This window comes from Nothobranchius furzeri, chromosome 4, assembly GCF_043380555.1.
Source record: "Nothobranchius furzeri strain GRZ-AD chromosome 4, NfurGRZ-RIMD1, whole genome shotgun sequence".
NCBI classification, from domain to species: Eukaryota; Metazoa; Chordata; class Actinopteri; order Cyprinodontiformes; family Nothobranchiidae; genus Nothobranchius; species Nothobranchius furzeri.
This window is the reverse complement of record NC_091744.1, coordinates 20,991,246-21,016,789: the sequence shown is the minus strand read 5'-3', so window position 1 is coordinate 21,016,789 and position 25,544 is coordinate 20,991,246. Positions and strand designations below refer to the sequence as shown.

The window sequence follows — 25,544 nt, the reverse complement described above, 5'->3', positions numbered from 1 at the left end:
ATGTCTGACGGCGGCGGGGGGTGGGGTGGGGTGGGGGGGAATCGGACTTATGTTAAGAAGAAGAAGAAAATATCATTTCTATAGCGCCTCTCAAGATAAAAATCACGAGGCGCTTAAGCATAATTCTGCGCACACGAAGACGCATAAGAGACCTGGATGATGAAGCTCAATGGTTAAAGGAATCACTGAAGCGGTGTGAAGCGCTCCGTCGCGCGTCTAGACGGTACCGTAGGCGAGCTGCCGTGGTTCGCCGCATGCTACAGCAGCGGGCTATCTAGGTGCGCACAGCGTCCCCCGGTCCCCTCCTCCTCCCCCTCCCTCTTGTCCAGAGCTTTACCTCACCAGTCTGAAGCAGCCACCTTGTCCGTAACAAGTCCGGACCTGTTACTAGGGGCTTCGTCCAGATAAATTCCGGAACATGTTATCCGGATGTTTTTATTCAGACAGAAAGGTCTTACGGACAGATTCCGGAACATTTCCGTTTTTCATGGCCTGTCTGAAGGGGGCTTAAGTCTGCTGAACACCTCTGCCTGCCTACAATGGATTTTGAAACCAGAACCTATGCTCACCTGTGTTCTCCCTCCTCCAGACGCTGAGCTGTTGTTGCAGTTCCAACCACAAACTTATCTGTGCACCTTAAGTTCCTCCTTACAAATAAATCATTTTTTCCATCAGTTTTTGGTCAGTGTTGTATTCTGCATGTCTTGGGTTAAGTACCTTCCTCCAAACATGACACTCCTCTTCAAAGAGCAAATCTGTTCAGCACATTCTGACAGACAGACCACCATTCTTCTGTCATGTAGCTGTACAGGATATTTTTAGAGTTTTTCTTTTTAAAGATTAATAGGATTACATTTATAGTGCAATACTTTCACATTATCATTTTTCCCACACTTTCTGTATACCTGTATTTTGTTTTTCAATAAAGAATGACAAATTATTTAAGTTTGGTTTTTGTTGTACACAAATATAGATCTGTAAGAAATATCTACAAAGCTAATGTTTACATAACAAGTATGATTGGGTTTTGCAATACGGCACTCTGTTTATTTTAGTAAGATTTTTAAACCAAGTGAAGTTAGTAAAGAACACATTTCTATTGTCTGCTAAGAAACTGTTGGGATTTAAAATGGGCCTGTTGTACAAATAACTTGTAAATGATTATTCCTCACTTTTTTGTCTTAACCAAAGAAATTCCAGTAATTGAGCAAAAACATTTATTTTTAACACTACATTTTATAAAACAGGGCGAAAGTGTCGGCACATGTATGTCGATGGTCCGCCCCAACCAAACCAGGAGACACAGACGTCAGGGAGGCCAAGGTTGTCTCCGACGGTCTCTGCAGCTCTCTGGGCGCCCCGCCTCACGTAGCTGTCTCCAATGATCCAAATGGCTATGGAGAAAAAATAACAGGTTTGTCATAATTGTTTAAAGTACAAAACCATACATGAAGTGGTCAAGACAAGGTATTTGGAACTTACACTTGCTGCATTGTGTAGCTGATGTTGGAGACACAGGTTGCCATGGTGACCTTTTAACAGATCTAAGAAAAAAATGTAATAAAAGAATGCAACTTAAAAACTCCCAGACCTCATGTCATATTTACTAATTAGCTATGGCTGATTTATTGTTTGGAACACAGTGAGTTACACTAATTCTAATATATTTTTATTTCTATTACACATACATACTTTTTAACTGTTATTTTCACATGACTGTTATCAGGCTCTCTTGTTCTGGTTCTCATGATAATTCTGTGTCTTCCAGTAAGTTATCTTGTGCTTACTTCATCTGTATAATGTCTCTTTACTTTTGAATTGTACTGAGTCCAGAATAAAGGCTAGTTGGCTGTACAAGATACAAACAGGTATTACGTTTTGGAAATGTATGAAATGTATTTAGGCTGCTAATTTAGCTCGAATACTAATAACTGCTGTATTTTCCAGACTATAACTCGCACTATTTTACATAGTCTGGCCGGTCCTGCTACTTATACTCCGGAGCGACTTATATAACAAAATATGTAGGCTACACCGCGCTGCTGCGGGGCGACTCCGACCCGTGGCGCGCTGTTGTTCATTGTTATGGTTACCGGTGCTTGTCTTGCAATGTGAAACGCTTGGTCTCAGATTTTGTAAGAAAAATAATAAAATGTCCCCCCAAAATACGACTTAAATATATTTTCTCTTCTTCATGATACATTTAATGGCTGGTGCGACTCAGGAGTGATAGCGCAGAAAAAAACTGTACTGAAAACTTGCTCAAAGTAAAATGTTTTCATTACGGATATAAATTATAAACTTACAGATTTAAAACTTTTTAATACAGGTACTTCTCACGAACAGGCGCAGAAAACCTCCACCTAAACTCCGTGTGAGGGTCAGGTCGATGGGTGTTCCAGTTAGCTCTGGTTGGGTTGAAGCTAGGTGGCTACATCCGTTAGCTCGGCTCCCACCTCCGCTTTAGCTTTGGGTTAGCCAGGGTTAGCTTCAGGTTAGCTCGTAGCTAGTTCGCCTGGGTGTCGTCACTCGAGCCCAACCTTACAGCCCCACCCTCAGCTCCTCCTCTCTTCCCTTTTATGGAATTGTCTGGGCTGGACGGAACCTGTGACACGGTCAAAATGGCGGTGGTGGCCACCTCCCATTATAGACAAAAAAACGTGTTATTGGAGCCTATGGAATCATTTTGTCCAGTATGTACAGTCTATGGTGGAAACCCTTTGGATGTTCAAACCATCTTTACTCATCGCCACTGCTCCAAGGGTAACCAATAAATGCTGTCTGACGACAATTGTTGAACATCATGCAATGCCATCCGTTGGCATAGATGTTTTGAAAGGCCAGTTGGGGAATAGGCACATGTAAAGTAAGAGGTCATTGTTCGTATTGGTGAGCAAATCACTGCCTGTCACATGAGAGACTAGGATTGTAGATGACTACTAACTGATTGATGTATTTGACAGTGTTACAAGCCATCTTCCCAAACTAGCTGACTCTTTAACAGATGTTACGTCTCAGGGTTGACTTGTATTTCTATTTATGCGTGGGCGTGATATTCAGTCGCTCTCTAAAACTGCCTGCACACTATAGGAGCTGATCAGCGATCACCATTAACCTAGATTTTGATCCCGACAAACACACTGCTTGCAGCTCAAAGGAAGATTCGGTTCAAACCCAAACACATCTTTTAGTCACCTGCAGCTTATGTATTGCTCAGGTTAAAGACTCTTAAATGACTGGCCTAAACCTCTTGGAGTGGGATAACAAGTAACCAGCATCTCACCTTTTCGGTTACACGACACCAGCGGAGACCCCAGGCACCGAAAATCCTTTTAAGTTTCTTACAATAAGAAACCAAGGTTTTTATTTAATAGGATGAAAAAAGATTAATCCAAACAGAATCACCCCGACGCAGCGGGTAAGACAAAAAACACCGAGCTCCACCGAACTCGTACAGAACTCTCCCAGAACTCAGAGCTGAACTCGGGCCCCCCTTTTTATTACTTTACTTCCCCCTCCTTCTTGTCTCCTCTTCGTCTCCATGACAACTCCCGCTTCAGGAAGCACTCTGCCCGGCCTTGTGACTCCTCCCAGCATCTCTTGCTTGGTGTTCTTCAGGCTTGTGGTCATCAGTCAACAGGGCAAGGCGTGCCCTTTCCTTTTCTTCTCCAGGGGCCTGCTTAAGCCAACCATAAACATATCCCAGACGCAGCGTCTACCCTGAATCTTTATCGCATCCCGGACTAACCCCACAGAGGTCAGTAAAAGGCTAAAGCCACAACATGTATTTACCAAAAACAGCAGGGTAGTGAAGCACATCCATTATTTACGACATTAGGAGATCAGGAGTCAAATCACACACACACATACATACATACACACAAAGACCTTTCTCTGACCTCTGTCTCAGGGTTGACTTGTATTTCTGTTTGCGTTGGGCGTGACACCAGCCGCTCTTTAAAATGCCTGCACACTGTAGGAGCTGATTAGCAATCACCGCTAACTTAGACTCTGATTCTGGCAAAACCAACTTTATGCAGCTCAAGGGAGACTCAGTTTACTCACAATCCATGTCCATGAAGCTTATGTACACTTCAGGTTAAGACTATTGCCAGCTGTTCCTTTTATGCTGAGGAGACAACTGACTTTACCTGTAACCTAGGATGGAGGAAACATTTATATCAATTACACCTAGGGATGGCATTTACAACCAGCATCTCACCTTTGCTCGGTTACCGACAAGAGGAGACCCCACTCGTAAATCCTTTTTTTGTTCCACGAATACGAGGAACTAGGTTTTATTTCACACAGATGAAAAAAGAATAATAATCCAAACGAAACCCTGACAAAGCGGGTTAAAAAGTAAAACAACTCTTTGCCAATAAACTGAGTTATAGCAAAGTTGAGCTGAATAAGCTCTCCAAAAATGACACTAGGTCAGATTATCACAGACAAAAAGCTCAAAGCAAAAGCTTTGTTCTTTCCATCTCTGTACCTCACACACTCTTCCCATCAAAGGCCAACCCTCCTAAAAACTCTCCTTAACAGGCCTTTAGCTTGGTTTCACACACACACACGGATACATCTTGTAGAGCCTAGAATTGATTTCACATAATGAGACATAATCCAGACAATTTCATACATTAACAAGTCCGATTATACTCCAAACAACAAAAAGTCTATTGCAGCAATCATATCTATGTAGAATACGTCAGTACAAGTGACCTAATGGCGTATTTTCTCCCTGCATCGTTCCGCACTGAATGTAGCACTGATGTTAGAGTGAAAAAGGATAATGCCAGTACCAGTTGTGGAGTTAAACAGTCTTACTGTATTGGAAACGAATGACCTATGATAGCGTTCTGTTTCACATCTTAGATGTCTCGGTCTGCAGCTAAAATAGCTGTCCGTGGCCTCCACAGTGGAATACAGTAGGTGGGAGCTGTTTTCCAAGATGGAAGTCAGCTTTGTTTACATCCTCCTTTAACATACGTTCTCAACAGATTCCAGTTGGTAGCCCAGAAGCTAGATTTTCACATAAAACCTGTAACTTTTGCCACCTGTCAAAAATAAGCACTTTCTTGGCATCAAAATGTGTCTTTAGAATTCCTGGACATATGATCTATGGCACATATCAAACGGAATCAGAAAACAAATTTTATTGGTCCAGATACTCCCATTCATTTTTTGGGCAGTAGGGGGCCCATGGCCCGGAAGTAGATGGATGTGACTCTGGCTCCCGTGTTAATGTTCCATTCATTCGCATATGAGTTACAAGTGTTATTCCTTGTTTTACTGTGTAACACGGATGATGCTTTTATTTTGAAGAAACTGCTTTTATTGTTGAAAGAACAGAGCAACAAGCTGCCGTAAATCAGTGTCGCAAACCGCACAGCAGCGGGAAAAGTCCATGGTGGCGGAAGGAAAGTGTGCTCCGTGTTAAAGGAAATTAGGGTTTATAAGATTTATTTCTTAAATACCTGCGATGGTTTGAGCTCCTGGTTGATGAGGAACAAGGTGGGTTTTTAATGTTGATTCGTAAATGTGTATATATTTGGACTTTTATGTTGTAAGGTGTTCTGCTGAGTAAAAAGGACTCCGCTTTTGTCCACTAGAAGGTGCTAAAGAATACGGATAAATTAAGCATGTTAAAAGGTAATGATTTATAAGCTGCTTTATTTTATTTGTCATGCAAGGTCACAGACAAGTGGACATGATTTACTTTATTTTATTTCATGTATCAAAGAGGTTTAAATGCATTGTTAAAATTGTTTAATTTAATATAATCTATGTAGAAAATGCCAACAAAAGGATGTTACAACTTAAAGGAAAGAATTCATTTATACGTATTGAATAAGGAAAGGTTTTAAAGGCAACTTGTTGTTTGAGTTACTAAGTGTTTATTTTTGTGTACACTTCATAGCTCTTACGGTGAGGTCACAAGGCAAGGTCAAATAAAGGATTGTGAACCATCAGTTAGAGACCATAATGTCAACCGGGGACGCTACACTCCCTATATAAGTGATGAGAGATCCCTCTCCAGGCAAACAGTGAATACCAGTGTTTTCACTGCTAGCAGAGACAGACGCCAGTGACTCCTTTCACCATCATTTCACAACCACCACAGTCCCTCCTCTTTCACTCACAGAGACTCAAATTACACCAGAAAGAGCTCTAAAACAAACCTTATTTTATTCTCCTTGTATAAGAAAATGCATTACACTGATGGGTTTTACATGAAAACATCAGAATGTCTGATTCACACATCCACACACTGAAAATAATCCCACTTTGTATGCACACACACACTTGGAAAATCGTTTTGATGCTTCTTTTACAAAGATCTTACTGTTTCAGTTGTTTCTATGATGTCTCTCATGTATCTTCCTACATCACAGTTAATAAACAATAATTGTAAAGAACAAACAGGAAAAAGGTAACAATGCTGGATGGCATTACTAATGCAGATGTTGTTACATCCCCTGAATGTTTACTAAAACAATTTAAACAATGTCCATTTTGGTCCTTTTAACTGGTTCCAATGACTAAAAATATTCAAAAACAATCAAAAGAAACAAACTTCTGACCTGTTTTGAGCTTCATATAAGAAAACATGAATGCACTTTTCTTGCATAAATGTAAACACAAATATTATTAGCATAATCAAAAAACAAAGGCTAAGTGACTTCCTGCACTGAATTCACATCAACTGAAACACAACTCTTCAATAAATCAAAGCCTTCCATCAGTAACCGTTAAGAGATTTTAGATAGTTATTGATCAATGCCTTATGACATTAAAATCTTTCAGCTCACATAAGAACAGCAAAGCACTCTGACTCAATGATTAAAACACTCACATCTTGACTCCCCAGTGAAACTAGTTTCTGTTCCTGCATACCACTGATTAGAGGTACTCCCTAAAATTTCATCTTGTGTGTTCTTTTCCATTTTAATGATTTCATGAATGTTCTAATAAAAGACCTAGCTGAGCCAAGTGGATTTCAGTCTGAGTTTGGACGTGAACATACACACTGCTTTGCAAAGTTGCTCTTAAAGACAATTGTCCCTGTCCAGTTTGTGTTTCTTTGATATTGGTGGTAGAATTAACCCATCAGTAACTTTTACAATCCCCACCGCTCCGGTTACCCTTCATGAATTATCCCATCCCAGTAAAACTTCACACACCATCCACTTTATAATTTATAAGCACCAAAACATAGTTTCAAATGCAAAAATGATGTAGGCTAAATGTCTGAATGACAAATGTACAAATTAAGCATACTGGGAAGGAAAATTATTTAAACCCAAATTTTTAATATCACACCACCGACAGTTCGATGCTTTCAAGTAATGTCAACACAAACAGCTTTACATGGAAACATGTCATCATGCAAATGGAACTAATAAATCACAGCTGCTGTTGTTGGACTAATGATCTCAATCATTTAAATTGGTGTTGGAGTCTGCAGATTTAAAGAATTCAAAATGTTTTTCTTACCGCGAACAACAGATCTGTAGCTCATTTGGTAGATTTAGAAAAAAAATTTAACATTTGTGTTTTATAAATTATTTAAACATTTAAAAATGTCTATCATTTGAAATAAAAAACAATCAGACAACTTTTGTTCTATGAACAACCTTCCACAGATATGATTGTGCTTTCAAACACACAACTGTACAGTCCAGCTGTAAAGCCCCTTCAGTCACATCTGATCTCTCATCTGGAGTCGGCGTGTTCCCATGACGACCATGATAGGAGTCTTTGCAGTGCACAGAACACTTCTGACGAGGCTTCTGTTGTAACAGCTTTATTCCTTGGCTGGTTTTTCCAGTAATAAATAAATAAATAAATACTCAAAGGGATCAGGTGCATAAGAGTGAGTCAGGTCTGAGCGTGCTCTGTGACCTTTATCTGGCCTCTGGACCCTGCTGGTGGTTCCTGCAGCATTCAGTCTATTCTGTTACCACAAATGGTGAATCGGTCGATTTCCAATAAATCTTTCTTAGATGTTCTGTGTCTGAGTTCATCTCCTTCCAATCCTGTGTCAGTGTTTATGATTTTTTCATCGTCCTCCTCATCTGGCGTGGTCAGAAACGTGTCCGAGTCGCTCTTGGGGATCGAGGGTGCAGTGCTTTCTAGCCTGTTGGTGGGCTGAAGGACGCCAGATGCCGGAGAGAATCCTGCTTTGTCGGTAGTTGGCTCTATTGGAGAGAAGGGAGATTTATCAGAGGGCAGGGTAACTGCAGGTTTAAGGGAGCCAAATTTAAGACTTTTCAGGATCTTTCTTAAGGCCACTTTGACCAAATTTAAGCCATTTTTAATTTAGCTATCATTTCCAGCTATTGCCTGGAACCGGTGATAACCACGTCACGAACGTGGGATTAGCCATCCAGTTAAAATTAAACTTGCACTTCCCCATGGCGCAAGCTCCCACTAGCTTAACCATCTAAAAATAGCCCTTTCACAACCAACTGAATGTGTGCAGTTCTGCTTGTGCCAATATCATACACAAAAGATGCTGAACACTAACTAGAAATTCACGAAAATTTTATAGAAATAAAAGAATCTTGTTTATTGGGTCTTTGGTAATTTAATATCTTTGGAAACTGTACTAAGGATTATTAGCCCTTTTTAAGGATTTTTAAGGCCTTAAATTTGGAAAAGCAAATTTAAGACTTTTTAAGGACCCGCGGATACCCTGAAGGATAAATAGATATATAGGAAGAGAAGAGAGAGAGAGGACCACGAGCAGCTGGCTAACCTTGGTTTGATGCAGTGGGAGCATGTTTGTTCCGGTTAGCTCGGGAGTTAGCTCGGCTGGAGGCGACAGAAGGAGGAGGGTCAAAGAGTTTTTCTTCCATGTTTGCCTCTTTGACGAACACACAAGACGTCCCGAGGAGAACGATGCTGTTGAGAACCTTCAGCATGATCATCCTACTCACAAACGCACACAAAACCTTTCAGCGTGACACTTCTCGTTCCCCTAAAACTCAATTAACAATAGATAAAGAAAGCAATAATCACCCAAGGTAAAACAGCATTACACACATGAAGGAGAGCGAACCCTGGATCTTCACTGAGCTGGTCACTACTTTGATGAGCTGAAAAATTAACACATTTGCAGAATTCATTGAAAACCCGTGAACATAAAATTATGTATAATTTTAACAAACGTGGAACCACGTAAGACTGACCAGCAGGGCTAAAGGAAGAGGGATGAAGCCCATTCTTCTGGATACAGAGTCACTGTAGTCTGTGTAAGCCTGAGGACGGGTTTAGCACATCCTTAAAGCATCAACAACAAACACGGGCAACATTTACAAACAAAGGTTTCGTCTTTGTCACAAAAGGGAAAGTTGCTTTAGCGAGCCATGTACATCAGCATTTTTATGTAGGTGTGCAGACAATTTGAAGCCATTCCAGATCATCCTCTGCTTAAAAAAAAAACCCTATTTGAGATGCTCAGCTGACATTTCACACTCACATTTTTCTGTCTGCTGCTGACAAGATCAAAGGCAAGGCTTGCTCTGTATTCTCCATACACCTGTGGAAAAGCAGAAGGAACATTTAGGAGGCAGGAACCAATAAAACAAACACACAGCTGCACAAGAGGCTCTTCATGAAGGTATATGTGACGGCAGAACAACAGGACCAGCACTGATCCTGATGGGGCTGAATACCAGTGTTTCCCCTAGGAATTTTTTCAGCTGTGGTGGTGGTGTTGTTGGCCGGTGGGGGGGGGGGGGGGGGGGGGGGGTTATGACACGTCTCACCTTTATGTTAATATTGTTTTATTTGATGCACTCCACTTTGAACTGCACCAATCCAGCGACTGCTGCATTGTAATAACTAGTATTAAAGGTGAGTACACCAATATTTGCACAATAATAATTTCTGTTTTAAACTCTCAGTGACACACTTTGCAGGGGGGATTTGGCATTTAATTTTTCTTGGCATTTGGAAAAACATCTTCTTTTGCCCCCTTTATTTGACTCTCTGCCCCCTTTATTTTGGTCCAAGATCATTACTGGGCTGGCCCTATTAAACACGTTCTACACCCCTGCTTAGTAGACTTAATGAAGTATTTTTAAGCCAGTATAAAAAGGACTGAAACACAAATTTACATATTTGGCATTATTGACCAATATCTTTGATTTAATTTATTTGTTAAGAACATCAAGATGCATTACAGTGAACATTATAATAAGCTGGGCGGACACTGTGCGGCTTTTTCACTCGTAACACAGCTTCAGCTCAAACTGTACGACTTCAGCGCAGGGCAGATCTCACGAGTCATGTGCTCACTGTACGTCTGGTAGCAACACGTCGGACCTAAAATATGCTAAAAATAGCAGTTTTTACTCAACACGTCAGACTTTTTTTGTCTTGTTTTGCCTGTTGTCCTTCGGGAGTGCTGCAGGAGGACACACAGGGATTTATGGGGGTTGGATGAGGAAACGAAATAAAGAAAGTAAATCTGTGTTTTGTGATCAGTTTAATTTGACATGAACACGACAAACACGCTTTCTTGACAATCTTTGTGAGTAAAAAAACGTGTAGAAACAAAAACGAACAGCGTGTGTTATTAGGGAAATAGCGGGTGAGCGGAGTTGATGCAGGATGGCGAATGCGCCGTGAGTGGTTCTGGTACTTTTTGGGTCGCAGCTGCTCGCAGCGCCGCTTCAACCCTCATGAGGAACGAGATAAATATTAAACACTCCAGAAGTCCGTGCGAGCTCACGATTGCTGATCGGTAGCTGGTCACGTGGTGTTAATTGCCTCTCGTAACCCCCCAGTACACTACATGACGCTCAGCGCAAAACTCGCCCCGATCTTGTGGATTCTCGCACGAGTGGAAAATCTGCTCAAAAAAGTGAAAAAGTCACACAGTGTCCGCCCGGCTTTACTGTCTGTGTGTGCGCGTTGATGCCTGGACCGAGCTGACGGAGCTCCCGGCTGCAGTTTTGTGTGTAGGGAGGGGCGGGCGCTCTATCTGACTGGCCAATCACAGAGCGTGAAGACAGTCAGTTACCCAATGAGAATTTCATTCAGCACGATTACGGATATTTTCGAGTTTTACACTCGTTTCTTGCTCGTATTCGTCAAAATTGCTTTATCCGTACGCTCATAGCTGTAACCACCCTGCCCTGCCTCCTCCTCCTTGCTACCTGCCGGCTGTGATCACAAGCAACAACACAGTAGTTCCTGCTGCTTCTTCGGGAAACCGCGCAACAAAAAAAAAAAAAAAAAAAACATCAATAAAACTTGGGATGTTGTAGGCGTGGCGGTGGGATTTCAGCCGTGGCGGCCCGCCACGGCTACGCCTATGTAAGGGAAACCCTGAATACTAATGAGAAGAGAGGGGGTGAGATTAGATTTGACAGCGTGAAGTAAAACCAGTAAATCCCTTCCTGGGGGACAGTTTTCTGTTGCACAGCCACGAAAATGAGAAAATATAAATGAAGAGAAAGTGGACAGGCAGCCAGGTGGATGACAGAATGTGTAAAAGAGAGAGAGAAGAATTAACAATCAGAGTTAGTGAAACACAAAACATCTAAGCAGCTCAGAGGAAGTGACTTTTCTCCTAAAAATGATCTCAACTCAAGAACCACGTCAAAGAGTTCTTCTGGTATTTGACTTTGTCCTTCAGCCTTTATCAGAGGTCAGTTACCTCGGTGTCAAACAACATAACGTTTTAAACATTCTGTCATCTTTTCCACTAAAAGAATGACTAGTAGTCTGCACGTATATGACCAATGTTATGGATGCTGGACTCCCGCTCCCTGAAAGGCCCAGCTCTGCTCCCTTTTCTGTTCAGGACCTTGGACAGGTCCTCAGTCAGGCTGGTTTTTCCATAGATATGTATAAAAACACTAGATGGCGAAAGAGGGAGTCGAGGGCGTAGCTAAACGGCGGCCATCTTACCTCAGACAGCAGACCCCTCCGTTCTCAGTGGTAGCAGCTGAAAGGTGAGTGATCAGCTTAAACAAAAACACCCTTAACTCGATGAAATATTCACGGATTTACAAGCGGTTTTCCTTGTTACAACCCTTAGAACACATGGGCTTGAGACAACATACTTGCACATGTTGAAAGTAACGCTTTTGCTTTTGAAAGTGGCCTAATTGTGAACCACATGTCCCGCCTCGGCTATCTACATGTTATTCAGGTTGAGACCACAATCTATGTTTTATGTGGCTTCACACCCTGTCCTTCCCCCTCGGTCCTTGGATCGTTGCTAAACGGTTTCGTACAGGATTAAGAAATTTAGTCATTCGATTGTTAAGATAAGTAGTTCTTTTGTTTAAATCCTTAAATCCAATAACGACTTTATGACAGCCCAATTGTTGTGTAAATGGCTGTTTGTGGATGTTTCTGTATTTATTAGCTGTCTAAGTTGGCTTAGAGATGACGAGGCTACGGTGGGTGCACTGCTTAGCAAAACAAAGTTGACTATTTACCTCAGTGGGAGTCGCTCGTTTTATTTTAAATAAATTAATGCTAAATTGCCTGTGATTTTTAAGCATCTTGGTTTGTTACACTAAACTTATATTGGGATATATTAAAACAGGACATTTCTGGATTTATGTTTGCAGAAATACGCCTTTATTGTGAAGCTTGAGGATCAACATGCCTGACTTTGTACAGCCTACGGATGCTCGAATCTCCGCTGTGACAAACTGAGACAACGTGGGATCACCTTTCATCTGCAACTGTTGCAAAGAAAACCTAGACTTGTACATTATTCAGTCTGTTAATTGTTTTTATGTAAATAAAATAATTAGAAACTGCTGTTCCATTACCTGCTGCTGCCTCCTTCTATACATTGTTTATCTGGTTTTATGAATGTTGAAAATCTCCTTCACAAGGTCAATCCGTTATCCATCTGTCTTATTTATTAACCTAATCTATATTTTGATTATTTCCTAACTTTTTCAGGAAGCATTTCCAAAGAGCTTATAATTAATAAATGAAAGTCAATAAATAAGAAAACAAAAGTTAAGAAATTGTGAAAATACTAAATAATTTGCTGGGAGAAATTTTATTGCTGGCTGGCTGACAAGATAAGATTTGGGTGTTGTTTGTCTTCTTTGCTGGGGAGCACATTTTGTATCTGTGTTCTGTTTATGTGGGCTTTACCTCTAAAGAACCTTGAAATCTCATCTGTACACAAATCTTATTTCACAAACCAGGAATATACATATATTTATATAGATATAGATAGATCTATATAATAATAGGCTATGTATACTTTAAGTTACTGTAGCTTACAATTAAATGTGTTTTCTATGAAAGATTAAATGCTTTGTGGAGTGAAATAACAGGAATTTCTGGGCCAACCCCATCCTATTTCATAGACACATCCCTGGCGTTTATAACAAATCAAACCTTTTGAAAATCGGTTGAAAATTGAGCAAGTTAGAGTTATTTAAATAGTACATACACCATACACCCCAATGTCAAGAAAGGGGGCGGCTCTCTGAGGTAAGATGGCCGCCACGTTCCTACGTCGCATCCCATAGGCGAACAGCGGGGACAAGGCATCTAGTGTTTATATACATATCTATGGGTTTTTTCCCCTCTGCCTGCCTTCACCAGCCCAGCTGCAAGCCAACAGCTCTCATCAGCTGAAGGCTTAAAAGTTCTCAGGGAGAGAACCACAGCTTCACACCCTGTCCTTCCCCCTCGGTCCTTGGATTGTTGCTAAACGGTTTCGTACAGGATTAAGAAATTTAGTCATTCGATTGTTAAGATAAGTAGTTCTTTAGGTTAAATCCTTTTGTTCTACTGCCGTTTTCGTTTTTTGATCCTTTTTGCAAACATTTCTGGTCAGCTCTTAAAGCTTGAATTCCTGTTCCGTTTCCGCTTTAGAGCTTGGTTTTTCTTTTGTAAATAGTATTAAATCTAGCTGTTGAGATTTGTTATTGTCCTCTGGTTTTATTTTAGCTCCGGCATTTTTCGTTAATTATAGATAAGGTATCTTCGTTGTTTCTTCCCTGAGGTCTTTTCCCTCAGGTGTTTTGATTTCTTCCCCGTCGCCTTAAAGAGAGTAAATAGTTCCTTCGTTTCGTTTTCAAGTCCGTCAAGGACTGACAATTTGTGTTTACTCCTTTTTCTAATAAAATGCATTTTTATTTATACTCACCCCTGTTCATGCCAGTTATTATGTTACCCCCTCCTTCCACAACTGACTTCCATCTAGGGTTTGTAACAACTAATGATTTAAACAATAGCCGAGTAAAACTGACGGATCTTTTTTCTCAACACTCCAATTCAAACATTTGTTGTGATTGTCCAAACCACACAACGACCATATTTTAAAATGTGTGAAAATTCAAATTACGGACTCACATCAGCACTGATGTCGTTGAACTTGGTGATGAAGGCATGCTTTACAACGTCCACAGCAACCTCAGATGTTATCACCATGACAACATCTGGAAAGAGTACCCACAGGTGGTCTGGGAACAAACATGAACGGAAGCATTTGAGGATTAAATATAAATATGTATTCATAAATCTGCAATAAAACCAGTGTTTGTGCTGTAAGAAGAGCCTGCAGAGGTTACCGGGGTTCCATGAGAACTGCTCCATGTTCCTCAGACAGACGATGAGCAGGAGGATGTAGTTGGTGAACCTCTCTTTTATGTCTGAGGGGAACAAACAAATCAATCCAGGATTAACCTAGTTTATGCTGACAGCAGCTCAGCTCGATTCCAAAAATGTACCTTGAACTGAATCAAGCTTAAAAGCAGAGGAATAAAAAAGCAATCCAAAACTTGAGATGTTTGTAGGATAAACTGAATTCACCCTTACCACTGTTAGACATCTGGAAAAGGTTGTTTTTTTCAAACTTCTTAAACACGCTTCCTTTGATTTCCACAAACTGCAAAAGAGACAACGATGACTAACACTGACGTGTCTCACGTCTAACAGAACAAGTGTGTGTCACACACTCACGTTATTGGACATCATTATGGTGAGCAGAGACTTGTTGTGGGAGTTGAAGGCAACGTTTAGTGTTGTGGCTTGTACCATGATGAGAATGGCATGAAGAACTGGATAAAGGCCGGCTGAGGAAAAACACGTTTTTCCATCGTTGCATTCAACCGAAGGTTGCATATCAACCTTACAGAAATTAACTTGTTTCTATTAGTTAAATAAAATATAGATATTCCATTCATATCCATAAAGAAGTGATATTAAATAACAGATGTTCCTAATAAAGGTTTTAATAAACTCTTACATTTTTATTTCTCATTTTGTATTTCTGTCCATTAGGGCTCTTTTTAGAATCTGAACTATTACAGTATGAATTACCGTGATATGGAATAATTGTTAAGTTTGTTAATTTTCTTTTACAATCTGTAATTTTTGTACAATTGTATGTAGTTTTAAAAAGAGGACCCCAGGTCTTTACTTTGGTGAAGACTAATGGGGATCCTTAAACATTATTCAGTTAAAATCTATTTTCAAATTTTATCTACAGACTTTAAATAGTATAAAACTTGATATTGGATGGATCAAAAAGGTTATAGTAAAAATATTCTGATTACTATTAAGATAGATGCAAAAACCAATAAAATAGTTTTTCTGAATAAAAATGTGAACTGATCACATGTATACAAGAAAATAAAAATAGTGGTGGGGGGGGGGGTACCAGTTCGCAAGGCAACGCCTTCTTGTGGTGCATTTTTCAAACTGGAAATGTGGGTGGTGTATGACTCTGGCAAGGTGGTGACTTGTTCTTTAAAGGTGCATGAAGTAATAATGACATCTTGTGGTCAAATTTGGGTATTGCAGGCAACATATCAAAACAAACAGGACTTTTCTGAGTAACCATTACCATCATCAGCTCAGCACCAAAAGATTCTAGATGACAGTTTCACTGTCAGCGTTATTAGCTCAAGGCTAGCCTCTAGCCTTTTTTTACCCGATAGACTAGACCAAAAGATGTCGTGGCTGCTTAGGGGTTCAAGAAATAACTTCTGGGACGCTCCTTTTACTGGTTAATATTATTTCAACAATGCTGCTGCTTTTTGCCAGCTGGTGTTGAAATACAAAATCCTGCACAGACTTGGCAAACCTGTGCAACCAGGAAGTATAGATGTGAGAAAAACTGTAAAGAAAGACTTTGTCCCTCTTTAGTTATTTATATTATACATGTCCCTTCAACATGATTGAGACAAAAGACTGTTTTGTGATTATTTCACTGTAAAAATCCTTACTTATGGAAACTTCAATGAAACTGCTGTAGCCTCAAATGTTTCTTTTTATTAGACTTTAGACTTGCTGATCAGCTTATAATAATGGCCACATGAACCATGGGTTCATCTCTGAAAGGATACAAACGTAAAGCACAGCCATGAGGAAGTGAGGAATCACACCAATGTGTGCTCTCTTCTTCTCTTTGGGCTCAGTGGCTGTCCAGTACAGAGCGTCCAGGATGTCTTGGCCAAAGGACGAGAACAGGCGATCTGCCACCTGACAACATAAAAGCAGAAAGAATTATGGGAGGCTGAGACAGCAAACACACAGTTCACAGAGTAGATAGGATAAAGTACTAAAATAAAATACCTCCAACATGTTGTAAATTATGTAGAGTTTGATGACAGACTGCCCCCGGATGAGGTGGTACATCATGGAGTAATCCACATAGCTCATCATTGAGTAACACAGCACCATAATGAAGCCTTTCAGCACATCACACACTTGGGCTGGCTGAAGCAACCTGGAGCCCCTAACCCCCCCACAATGTGTAAATAAATTTAAAAAAAGGAAAATGTTAGGAAGAATAACATGAACAGAGACACAAAATGCCAATTTTCTCCATACTAAACCAATTTGGAGAGAACTCTACTGCCCTCTGGTGGTTAAAATATCATCAGCTACTATTCAGCATTTAGCTGGACTCATACACCAAATGACCCTAAAATAAAACTATGTTAATGATTCTCTTGTGAAATTAAATTAAATCTGCACTTTTGAAAACTATTTCCCATCATATTCTATTTTGATGCTGCAAGGTTTCTATTGTGTTGCACAAACAAATTGGTGGGATCAAGATAGACAAGACTTTTGAAAGCCTTTTCACATATTACAATGCAGCAAGCTAATAACATTTTAACATTATAAAAGATTATAAATATTATGAGTTGCAGCCGAAACTATAAACACACTTTAACTCAACTTCATCAAATCAATGTAGTATTTCATAAATCTAATAAAATTGTAGTTTTGCTAAAGAAAACCATTAGACACGAGGTATTGTAATTATTTTAATGGCTTTAAACATATAAAAGTAGACTATTTATGGTCAGTTATCCCTGAAATCTATGCATAAACATTACCTGAGGCCACAGCACGGTACAGCGACGAGCCTTAAAAGGGCAAGAACCACCCTGAGGGGCAACAGGGTAAACACATAGAGAAAGGTATCCAGACACAGGAAGAAGCCAAAAGTCATCAACTACAGAAAGACAGGGAATGAAAAACTGTGTAAAAATAAGTGTATTCCTATTTCAGTTTGTTCTAAACTAAATTCTTTGAACATGTACCTTCTCCAGCTCCTTGGGGATGCGGAGGCAGGTGTACACCTTCTCTCTGCGCTCTGTGTATTTGGCTTCATTGTGTTCAAGGAAATAGCCCCTGGTTATTTCAGTGGTTATAAATCTGCCCAGGGATAAATCTGGGGAGAAAGGAGAGGGAATGTTTATCTTTTGTGGTTAACAACTGAATAACTTCTTCTTTAAGTAGCTTTCACCTGTTCAGAGAAAATTGTACCTTCCAATATCTTCTTGATTCCAAATAACAAACATCTTTATAGGACATGTTTATATACTTTGTGCTGAAAACAGCAAGAAATCCAGAGTCAAACCTTGAAACTCAGACATCTTTGTGTTTTTTTATTTAGCAGGGGCAGGCGGGATAACGTTTACATAACAGGTCATGACCCTAAATATTGACAGGTACGGTTCTGAATTTCCTGCTATGAATAAAAATATTGAGGAAAATGTATGATGACCAGACAGTCTTTGAAAACCATAACAAGCCCATGTGTGCAAGGTTTCCTTATCGACTTGTGCGCATGCTCAAAGCAAAGGCACGTCAATGAGAAGCAAGCTCCTTCGTGATGAGCTGTTAGCTAAAGGTGAATACGAATCCTTTAGAAGTTGAAATTTTAATGCACGTGAAGTTTTAATCCTTTTTGTGCTCGTTTTGCTAAAGACTGGTGTTCTATGATCAGTAGCTAAAAGCTCCAGAGCAAACTCAGGGTAGTAAGCACAAGTTACGATGACAGCAGTATCAATGGCACGCTAAAGCCATGTTTACAGCTCGTTATTAACTCCAACTGCTTGACCAATTTATAACAATTAAGTTTAGTAGCAGACAGTGGTGTGAAACTAATAGACAAACAGGCTCTCGCTCACCTGACAGGTTTCGTTTTTGGCCTCTAGTAGCGCCATTTTTATCGTTGAACCCCAGCGTCTCGGTAACTCCGTCTTTGTCTTTATTTCTTTCTATTCTGACAGCATTTCTCTCCTTCTCATTGCCTCCTTTCTCTTGTTCTTTCTCCTCGCCTAGACCCGTCGACAGCGAATCCGCCATCTTCGACAAACGGTCTGAGCAGAGCTGCTGCCGTCACGTGACAGGACGTCATCGCGCGTAGTTTGCTTGCACATTGCACAAAACCACCAGTAGGTGTCGTTAAAGCTCGCGGATCATATTTGATCACATTTTATTGTTCCATTTCAAACTCAGAATTAAAATCATTATGTAATGTGTTCATGCTCCGTTGTTTGACTGATTTGGCGGCAATATTTTAATAGAAGCGTACAAATTGTTTAGTTACAAAAATGTGTGTTAGTAGCAGAGGTGGAAAGTAATGAATTACATTTACTCACTTTACTGTAATTGAGTAGCTTTTTTTGTATATTTATAGTTTTTAAGTCGTTTTTAAAAGCTGTACTTTTACTTTTACTCAAGTAAGTTTTTTTTAAAGAATTGTAATTTGCTACATTTTAAATCATATCCGTTACTGAGTAAAAACAAATTATAGGCTTAATAAATTAAAAATATTGCGTGTAGCAGCGTCGGAACATAAGAGACATCTGCATGAGCGCCGCATCTAAACCGTGGGGGGGGGGGGGGTGTACACTTCTGCTCTAAAACATCAGTTCTGTTTCGTTCCCTCGTGACTGCCAGTGGCAGTAAACAGAGTGGACGTATCTCCTCGCGCTCTGCGCAGTTCAAGTGCTAATGTAAACAAAGTCACGCACGTGAAACGTAGCGCACCTGGTCGCGAGTCTATAAATTACTCGCCGATAGCTACGTTCGGGTCTCTTTGATCTTCTCGCTGTTGACCTGGCGTGCTTCGCTGGTCAATCGCTCCGTCAGTCTGTGATTCAGATCTTGTCGGTCTAGAGGTGAGTCCATTTATTACTTGGTGTCATCCTGCCCGAGACCGGGTGGTCGGAGCGCTCAAATGAGCCCTCTGGGGATTGACGCCGTTATCTGTCAATTGTTACCGAGAGCGGGCGGTGCGGCCGGTGTTCTGTCCAGTCGCCATACCTTGTCAGACTGGCATACCCGGATTACACAGTATGCCTGTCTGACAGATGTTGTCAGTCAGACAGGCATACTCTGTCAGATCGTCATACCTTTTTTTTTTGACAACGGTATGACATCCTGATGGGTGGTTTTACCTGTCAGATCGTCATACCTTTTTTTTTTTTTTACAACGGTATGACATCCTGATGGGTGGTTTAACAGTCGGATCATCATACCTTCTTTTTTTTTTACAACGGTATGACATCCTGATGGGTGGTTTTACCTGTCAGATCGTCATACCTTTTGTTTTTGACAACGGTATGACATCCTGATGGGTGGTTTAACAGTCGGATCATCATACCTTCTTTTTTTTTTACAACGGTATGACATCCTGATGTGTGGTTTTACCTGTCAGATCGTCATACCTTTTCTTTTTTTTTACAACGGTATGACATCCTGATGGGTGGTTTAACAGTCGGATCATCATACCTTTTCTTTTTTTTTACAACGGTATGACATCCTGATGTGTGGTTTTACCTGTCAGATCGTCATACTTTTTTTTTACAACGGTATGACATCCTGATGGGTGGTTTTACTTGTCGGATCATCATACTTTCTGTATTTGACAACGGTATGACATCCTGATGGGTGGTTTTACCTGTCAGATCGTCATACTTTTTTTATTTTTTACAACGGTATGACATCCTGATGGGTGGTTTAACAGTCAGATCGTCATACCTTTTGTTTTTGACAACGGTATAACATCCTGATGGGTGGTTTTACTTGTCAGATCATCATACTTTCTGTTTTTGACAACGGTATGACATCCTGATGGGTAGTTTAACAGTCAGATCGTCATACCTTTTTTTTTTTTTTACAACGGTATGACATCCTGATGGGTGGTTTAACAGTCAGATCGTCATACCTTTTGTTTTTGACAACGGTATAACATCCTGATGGGTGGCTTTACTTGTCAGATCATCATACTTTCTGTTTTTGACAACGGTATGACATCCTGATGGGTGGTTTAACAGTCGGATCGTCATACCTTTTGTTTTTGACAACGGTATGACATCCTTGATGCTCAATGAATTTTTTTTTTAGAATTAGGTGGTGAAAATAAATTTGCGATACACATTCATCAGTACATTTTTTTCCAATGAAGCTCACCAAGTTGGTGCAATGGCAAAAGAAAGCAGAATAGTTGATTCACTGATTCCTGTTATAAAGATCAGTCTCCATTTGAATAAAAAACTGAACATGAAGAACTTAAGAGTTATAAGAAAGGTATTACAAACTTTATTTCCAAGTAAAACACACACACACACACACACACTTATTGCAATTCACACTTTTTACATTTGAAAAGGTCAACAAAATGGGTGGCACACTCTTTGTGAGTCCATCTTGGACAGAAGTCGCACTGTATCTATGAGGCAGAATGGAAAAAAATCAGTTATAAGTTCATGTTTAAAGCATTGGAAGTATAAAATTCTATGGCTGTGTTTTTACCATGTGTCATAGTGCAACATGTTGCATGAAACACAGTAGGCTTCCACCTTATCTGTAATATAAAGATAGACAAATGAGAATTTCTTTGAACACAATCAGACTAAATATAGCAAGGTAAATGTAGCAGGATGATCTCACCCACACCTGATTTCAATGAAATGTCTAATTATCAGCAAAGGGTATTGTGTTTGCCCCTTCGCACATGCTCCTTCTTGCTGCCACTGCTTCCAGGTCACCCATGACTGTGCTGAGTCTTCATGTCTGTTTTCACTGACTACATAAAGGGCAAGTTGTTCATGCCTCTGGTAGGCTGGGGTTTTCCCCCCATTACCAGGGCTTCATGATTTAAAAGTGCCAAACTGTTCTGCTTCAACCCAACTGTCTAGCTTGAATTTTAACTAAAAAAATAGCTCATTTTGAAGAATATGTTGTAATCGTGACACTTACCATGTCCTCATTTAACACATCCATATACCATACCTGTAATCCAATATTCTATTACATCTCAAAATGTATCCTTTGTCGTCGTCGTCGTCTTCCTCCGCTTATCCGGGTCCGGGTCGCGGGGGCAGCATCCCAACTAGGGAGCTCCAGGCCGTCCTCTCCCCGGCCTTGTCCACCAGCTCCTCCGGCAGGACCCCAAGGCGTTCCCGGACCAGATTGGAGATGTAACTTCTCCAACGTGTCCTGGGTCGACCCGGGGGCCTTCTGCCGGCAGGACATGCCCGAAACACCTCCCCGGGGAGGCGTCCAGGAGGCATCCTGACCAGATGCCCAAACCACCTCAACTGGCTCCTTTCGATCCGGAGGAGCAGCGGTTCTACTCCGAGTCCCTCCCGAATGTCCGAGCTCCTCACCCTATCTCTAAGGCTGAGCCTGGCCACCCTACGGAGGAAACTCATTTCGGCCGCTTGTATCCGCGATCTCGTTCTTTCGGTCATTACCCAAAGCTCATGACCATAGGTGAGGATTGGGACGTAGATCGACCGGTAAATCGAGAGCCTGGCTTTCTGGCTCAGCTCCCTCTTCCCCACGACAGATCGGCTCAGCGTCCGCATCACTGCAGACGCCGAACCAATCCGCCTGTCGATCTCCCGATCCCTCCTACCCTCACTCGTGAACAAGACCCCGAGATACTTAAACTCCTCCACTTGAGGTAGGACCTCTCCCCCGACCCGGAGGTGGCAAGCCACCCTTTTCCGGTCGAGAACCATGGTCTCAGATTTGGAGGTGCTGATCCTCATCCCAGCCGCTTCACATTCGGCCGCGAACCTACCCAGCAAGAGCTGAAGGTCAGAGCTGGATGAAGCTAGGAGGACCACATCATCCGCAAAAAGCAGAGACGAGATTCTCCTGCCACCAAACTCGACACACTCCACACCACGGCTGCGTCTAGAAATTCTGTCCATAAAAGTGATGAACAGAACCGGTGACAAAGGGCAGCCCTGGCGGAGTCCAACCCTCACTGGGAACAGGTCCGACTTACTACCGGCTATGCGGACCAAACTCACGCTCCTCTGGTAAAGGGACTGAATGGCCCTCAACAGAAAGCCACCCACCCCATACTCCTGGAGCGTCCCCCACAGGGTGCCCCTGGGGACACGGTCATAAGCCTTCTCCAAATCCACAAAGCACATGTGGATTGGTTGGGCAAACTCCCATGCCCCCTCCATCACCCTTGCAAGGGTATAGAGCTGGTCCACAGTTCCACGGCCAGGACGAAAACCACATTGCTCCTCCTCTATCTGAGATTCAACTATCGATCGGACCCTCCTCTCCAGTACCTTGGCGTAGACCTTTCCAGGGAGGCTGAGGAGTGTGATCCCCCTATAGTTGGAACACACCCTCAGGTCACCCTTCTTAAAGATGGGGACCACCACCCCGGTCTGCCACTCCCTAGGAACTGCCCCCGATGACCACGCAATGTTGTAGAGACGTGTCAACCATGACAGCCCTACAACATCCATAGCCTTGAGATACCCAGGACGAACCTCATCCGCCCCCGGGGCTCCGCCGCTGTGTAGTTGTTTGACTACCTCAGCAACTTCTGCCCCCGAGATCGGACAGTCCATCCCCAGGCCTCCCAGCTCTGGTTCCTCCTCGGAATGCGCATTGGTGGGATTGAGGAGCTCCTCAAAGTATTCCTTCCACCGTCCGACTATAGCCTCAGTTGACGTCAGCAGCTCCCCCTCCCCACTGTAAACAGTGTGAGCGAGTTGCTGCCTTCCTCTCCTGAGGCGCCGGACAGTTTGCCAGAACCTCTTTGGAGCCGATCGATAGTCTTTCTCCATGGCCTCACCAAACTCCTCCCACGCCCGAGATTTTGCCTCGGCAACTGCCACTGCTGCACCCCGCTTGGCTATCCGGTACCTGTCTGCTGCCTCCGGAGACCCACAGACCAGCCACGCCCTGTAGGCCTCCTTCTTCAGCCTGACGGCTCCCCGAACCTCTGGTGTCCACCAGCGGGTACGGGGGTTGCCACCACGACTGGCACCGGCCACCTTACGACCACAGCTAGCAACAGCCGCCTCGACAATCGCAGAGTGGAACAAGGCCCACTCGGACTCAATGTCCCCCACTGCTCTCGGGACGTGGTCAAAGCTCTGCCGGAGGTGGGAGTTGAAGACCGTCTTGACAGGTTCTTCTGCCAGGCGTTCCCAGCAGACCCTCACTATGCGTTTGGGTCTGCCAGGTCTACGCGGCATGTTCCCTTGCCATCTGATCCAACTCACCACCAGGTGGTGATCAGTTGACAGCTCCGCCCCTCTCTTCACTCGGGTGTCCAAAACATACGGCCGCAGGTCAGATGATACGACTACAAAATCTATCATCGACCTGTGACCTAGGCTGCCCTGGTACCAAGTGTACCGGTGGGCATCCTTATGTTCGAACATGGTGTTCGTTATGGCCAAACTGCGGCTTGCACAGAAGTCCAATAACAAAACACCGCTCGAGTTCTGATCAGGTGGGCCGTTCCTCCCAATCACACCCCTCCAGGTCAAGCTGTCATTGCCCACGTGAGCATTGAAGTCCCCCAGCAGGACAATGGAGTCCCCTGATGGAGCACTATCTAGCACTCGTCCCAGGGACTCCAAAAAGGGTGGGTACTCTGAACTGATATTTGGCCCATAAGCACAAACAACAGTCAGGACCCGTTCCCCGACCCGAAGGCGCAAGGAAGCTACCCTCTTGTCCCCCGGGGTAAACCCCAACACACAGGCAGAGAGTCTCGGGGCTAACAAAAAGCCAACCCCAGCCCTCCGCCTCTCACCCGGAGCAACTCCAGCAAAGTAGAGTGTCCAACCCCTCTCCAGGTCTCGGGTTCCAGAGCCAATGCAATGTGTCGAGGTGAGTCCGACTATATCTAGCCGGTACCGCTCAACCTCTGCCACAAGCTCCGGCTCCTTCCCCGCCAGCGAGGTGACGTTCCATGTCCCAAAAACTAGTTTTCTTGTCCGGGGATTGGACCGCCAAGGCTCCCGCCTTGGTCTGCCACCCGATTCACATTGCACCGGACCCTTCATGTTCCTCCTGCGGGTGGTGGGTCCACAGTTGGACGAGCCCATGTATCCGGTTCGGGCTGGGCCCGGCCGGGCCCCATGGGCGAAAGCCCGGCCACCAGGCGCTCGCTCACGGGCCCCAACCCCAGGCCTGGCTCCAGGGTGGGACCCCGGTAACCCTCCGGGCCGGGTACTCCGACTCTTCGTTTTCACCGCCATGAAAGATCCTTCGAACCGTTCTTTGTCTCACCCTTCACCTAAGACCAATTTGTCATGGGAGACCCTACCAGGGGCACTAAGTGCCCCAGACAACATAGCTCCTAGGATCATTAGGGCACTCAAACTCCTCCACCACGATAAGGTGACGGTTCAAGGAGGAGTGTATCCTTTGTGCATGCACAAACTAAGTCTTGTCTGCCATACACCATGTCCAAACATCTTAGCTTAATCCCAGAGGGTTAAAGAGACAATATTAAAAAAATAAGAATGTGTAAATGACTGAAACTGTATGCTATATGTATTTTTCACCTTTGCATTGCAGCAGTTTTGTTGCAATGTCCATCCTGTCCTGGAACATTTGAGCAGGTCCATTGCTAACAGACTGCAGATCTCCCACCTGCAAGAAGCTTTCTGCAAACTACACAAAAATTTTATCTTAAATTTCAAATCTTATTTACAAAAATTATTGCATTTGTATTCTTGGTACCCTCAAAATCAAGACCCCGCAACTGCTGGCATCGGGCTGCAGGCCATGCGGCAGAGTTTTGACCTTCCAGTTGCCCTGTCTGGCATCTTTGGCTCTCAAGAAATTCCTATGTAGTAGCGTAAATACTTAAATTAGTGACATTGTTAGCACAATAAAAACAACTTAGGAACTTACTTATGGTGACCCGATTCACACTACCTCCAATTACGGAGAATTCTTCTTTGGTAAGTCCTCTCATGGCCAAGGGGGTCAATCACAATAACCTCCTTGTG

The 25,544-nt window shown here is 42.6% G+C and overlaps 1 protein-coding gene across 3 annotated transcripts; it reads right to left on the bottom strand.

Moving 5' to 3' along the window:
* Positions 1–6,169: 6,169 nt before the first annotated feature.
* Positions 6,170–18,655, bottom strand: LOC107380809 (transmembrane anterior posterior transformation protein 1 homolog). Of its 3 annotated transcripts, XM_015952166.3 has the most exons (15): positions 18,435–18,573; positions 17,768–17,851; positions 17,562–17,692; positions 17,355–17,473; positions 16,582–16,744; positions 16,353–16,488; positions 14,965–15,062; positions 14,821–14,890; positions 14,574–14,654; positions 14,356–14,465; positions 9,488–9,547; positions 9,198–9,266; positions 9,028–9,104; positions 8,765–8,937; positions 6,170–8,204 (listed from the first exon to the last, which is right to left on the bottom strand). In XM_015952166.3, the coding sequence occupies exons 4-15, from the start codon at positions 17,468–17,470 to the stop codon at positions 7,951–7,953; spliced, it is 1,407 nt and encodes a 468-aa protein (XP_015807652.1). In that variant the 5' UTR covers positions 17,471–17,473; positions 17,562–17,692; positions 17,768–17,851; positions 18,435–18,573; the 3' UTR covers positions 6,170–7,950. The 3 variants fall into 3 exon arrangements, with proteins under 3 accessions (XP_015807652.1, XP_015807651.1, XP_015807650.1); XM_015952165.3 differs by lacking the exon at positions 17,768–17,851 and having other exon boundaries at positions 9,052–9,104; positions 18,435–18,655; XM_015952164.3 differs by lacking the exon at positions 17,768–17,851 and having other exon boundaries at positions 18,435–18,654.
* Between the last annotated feature and the right edge of the window lie 6,889 nt (positions 18,656–25,544).

Coding starts and splice junctions, on each gene's coding strand:
- LOC107380809 (XM_015952164.3), bottom strand. CDS start 18,612: ATGGCGGATTCGCTGTCGACGGGTCTAGGCGAGGAGAAAGAACAAGAG. Junction 14,891..14,964: donor CCATAATGATGTCCAATAAC/GTGAGTGTGTGA, acceptor TCTCTTTTGCAG/TTTGTGGAAATCAAAGGAAG. Junction 9,548..14,355: donor TCAACGACATCAGTGCTGAT/GTGAGTCCGTAA, acceptor GCTTTTCCACAG/GTGTATGGAGAATACAGAGC.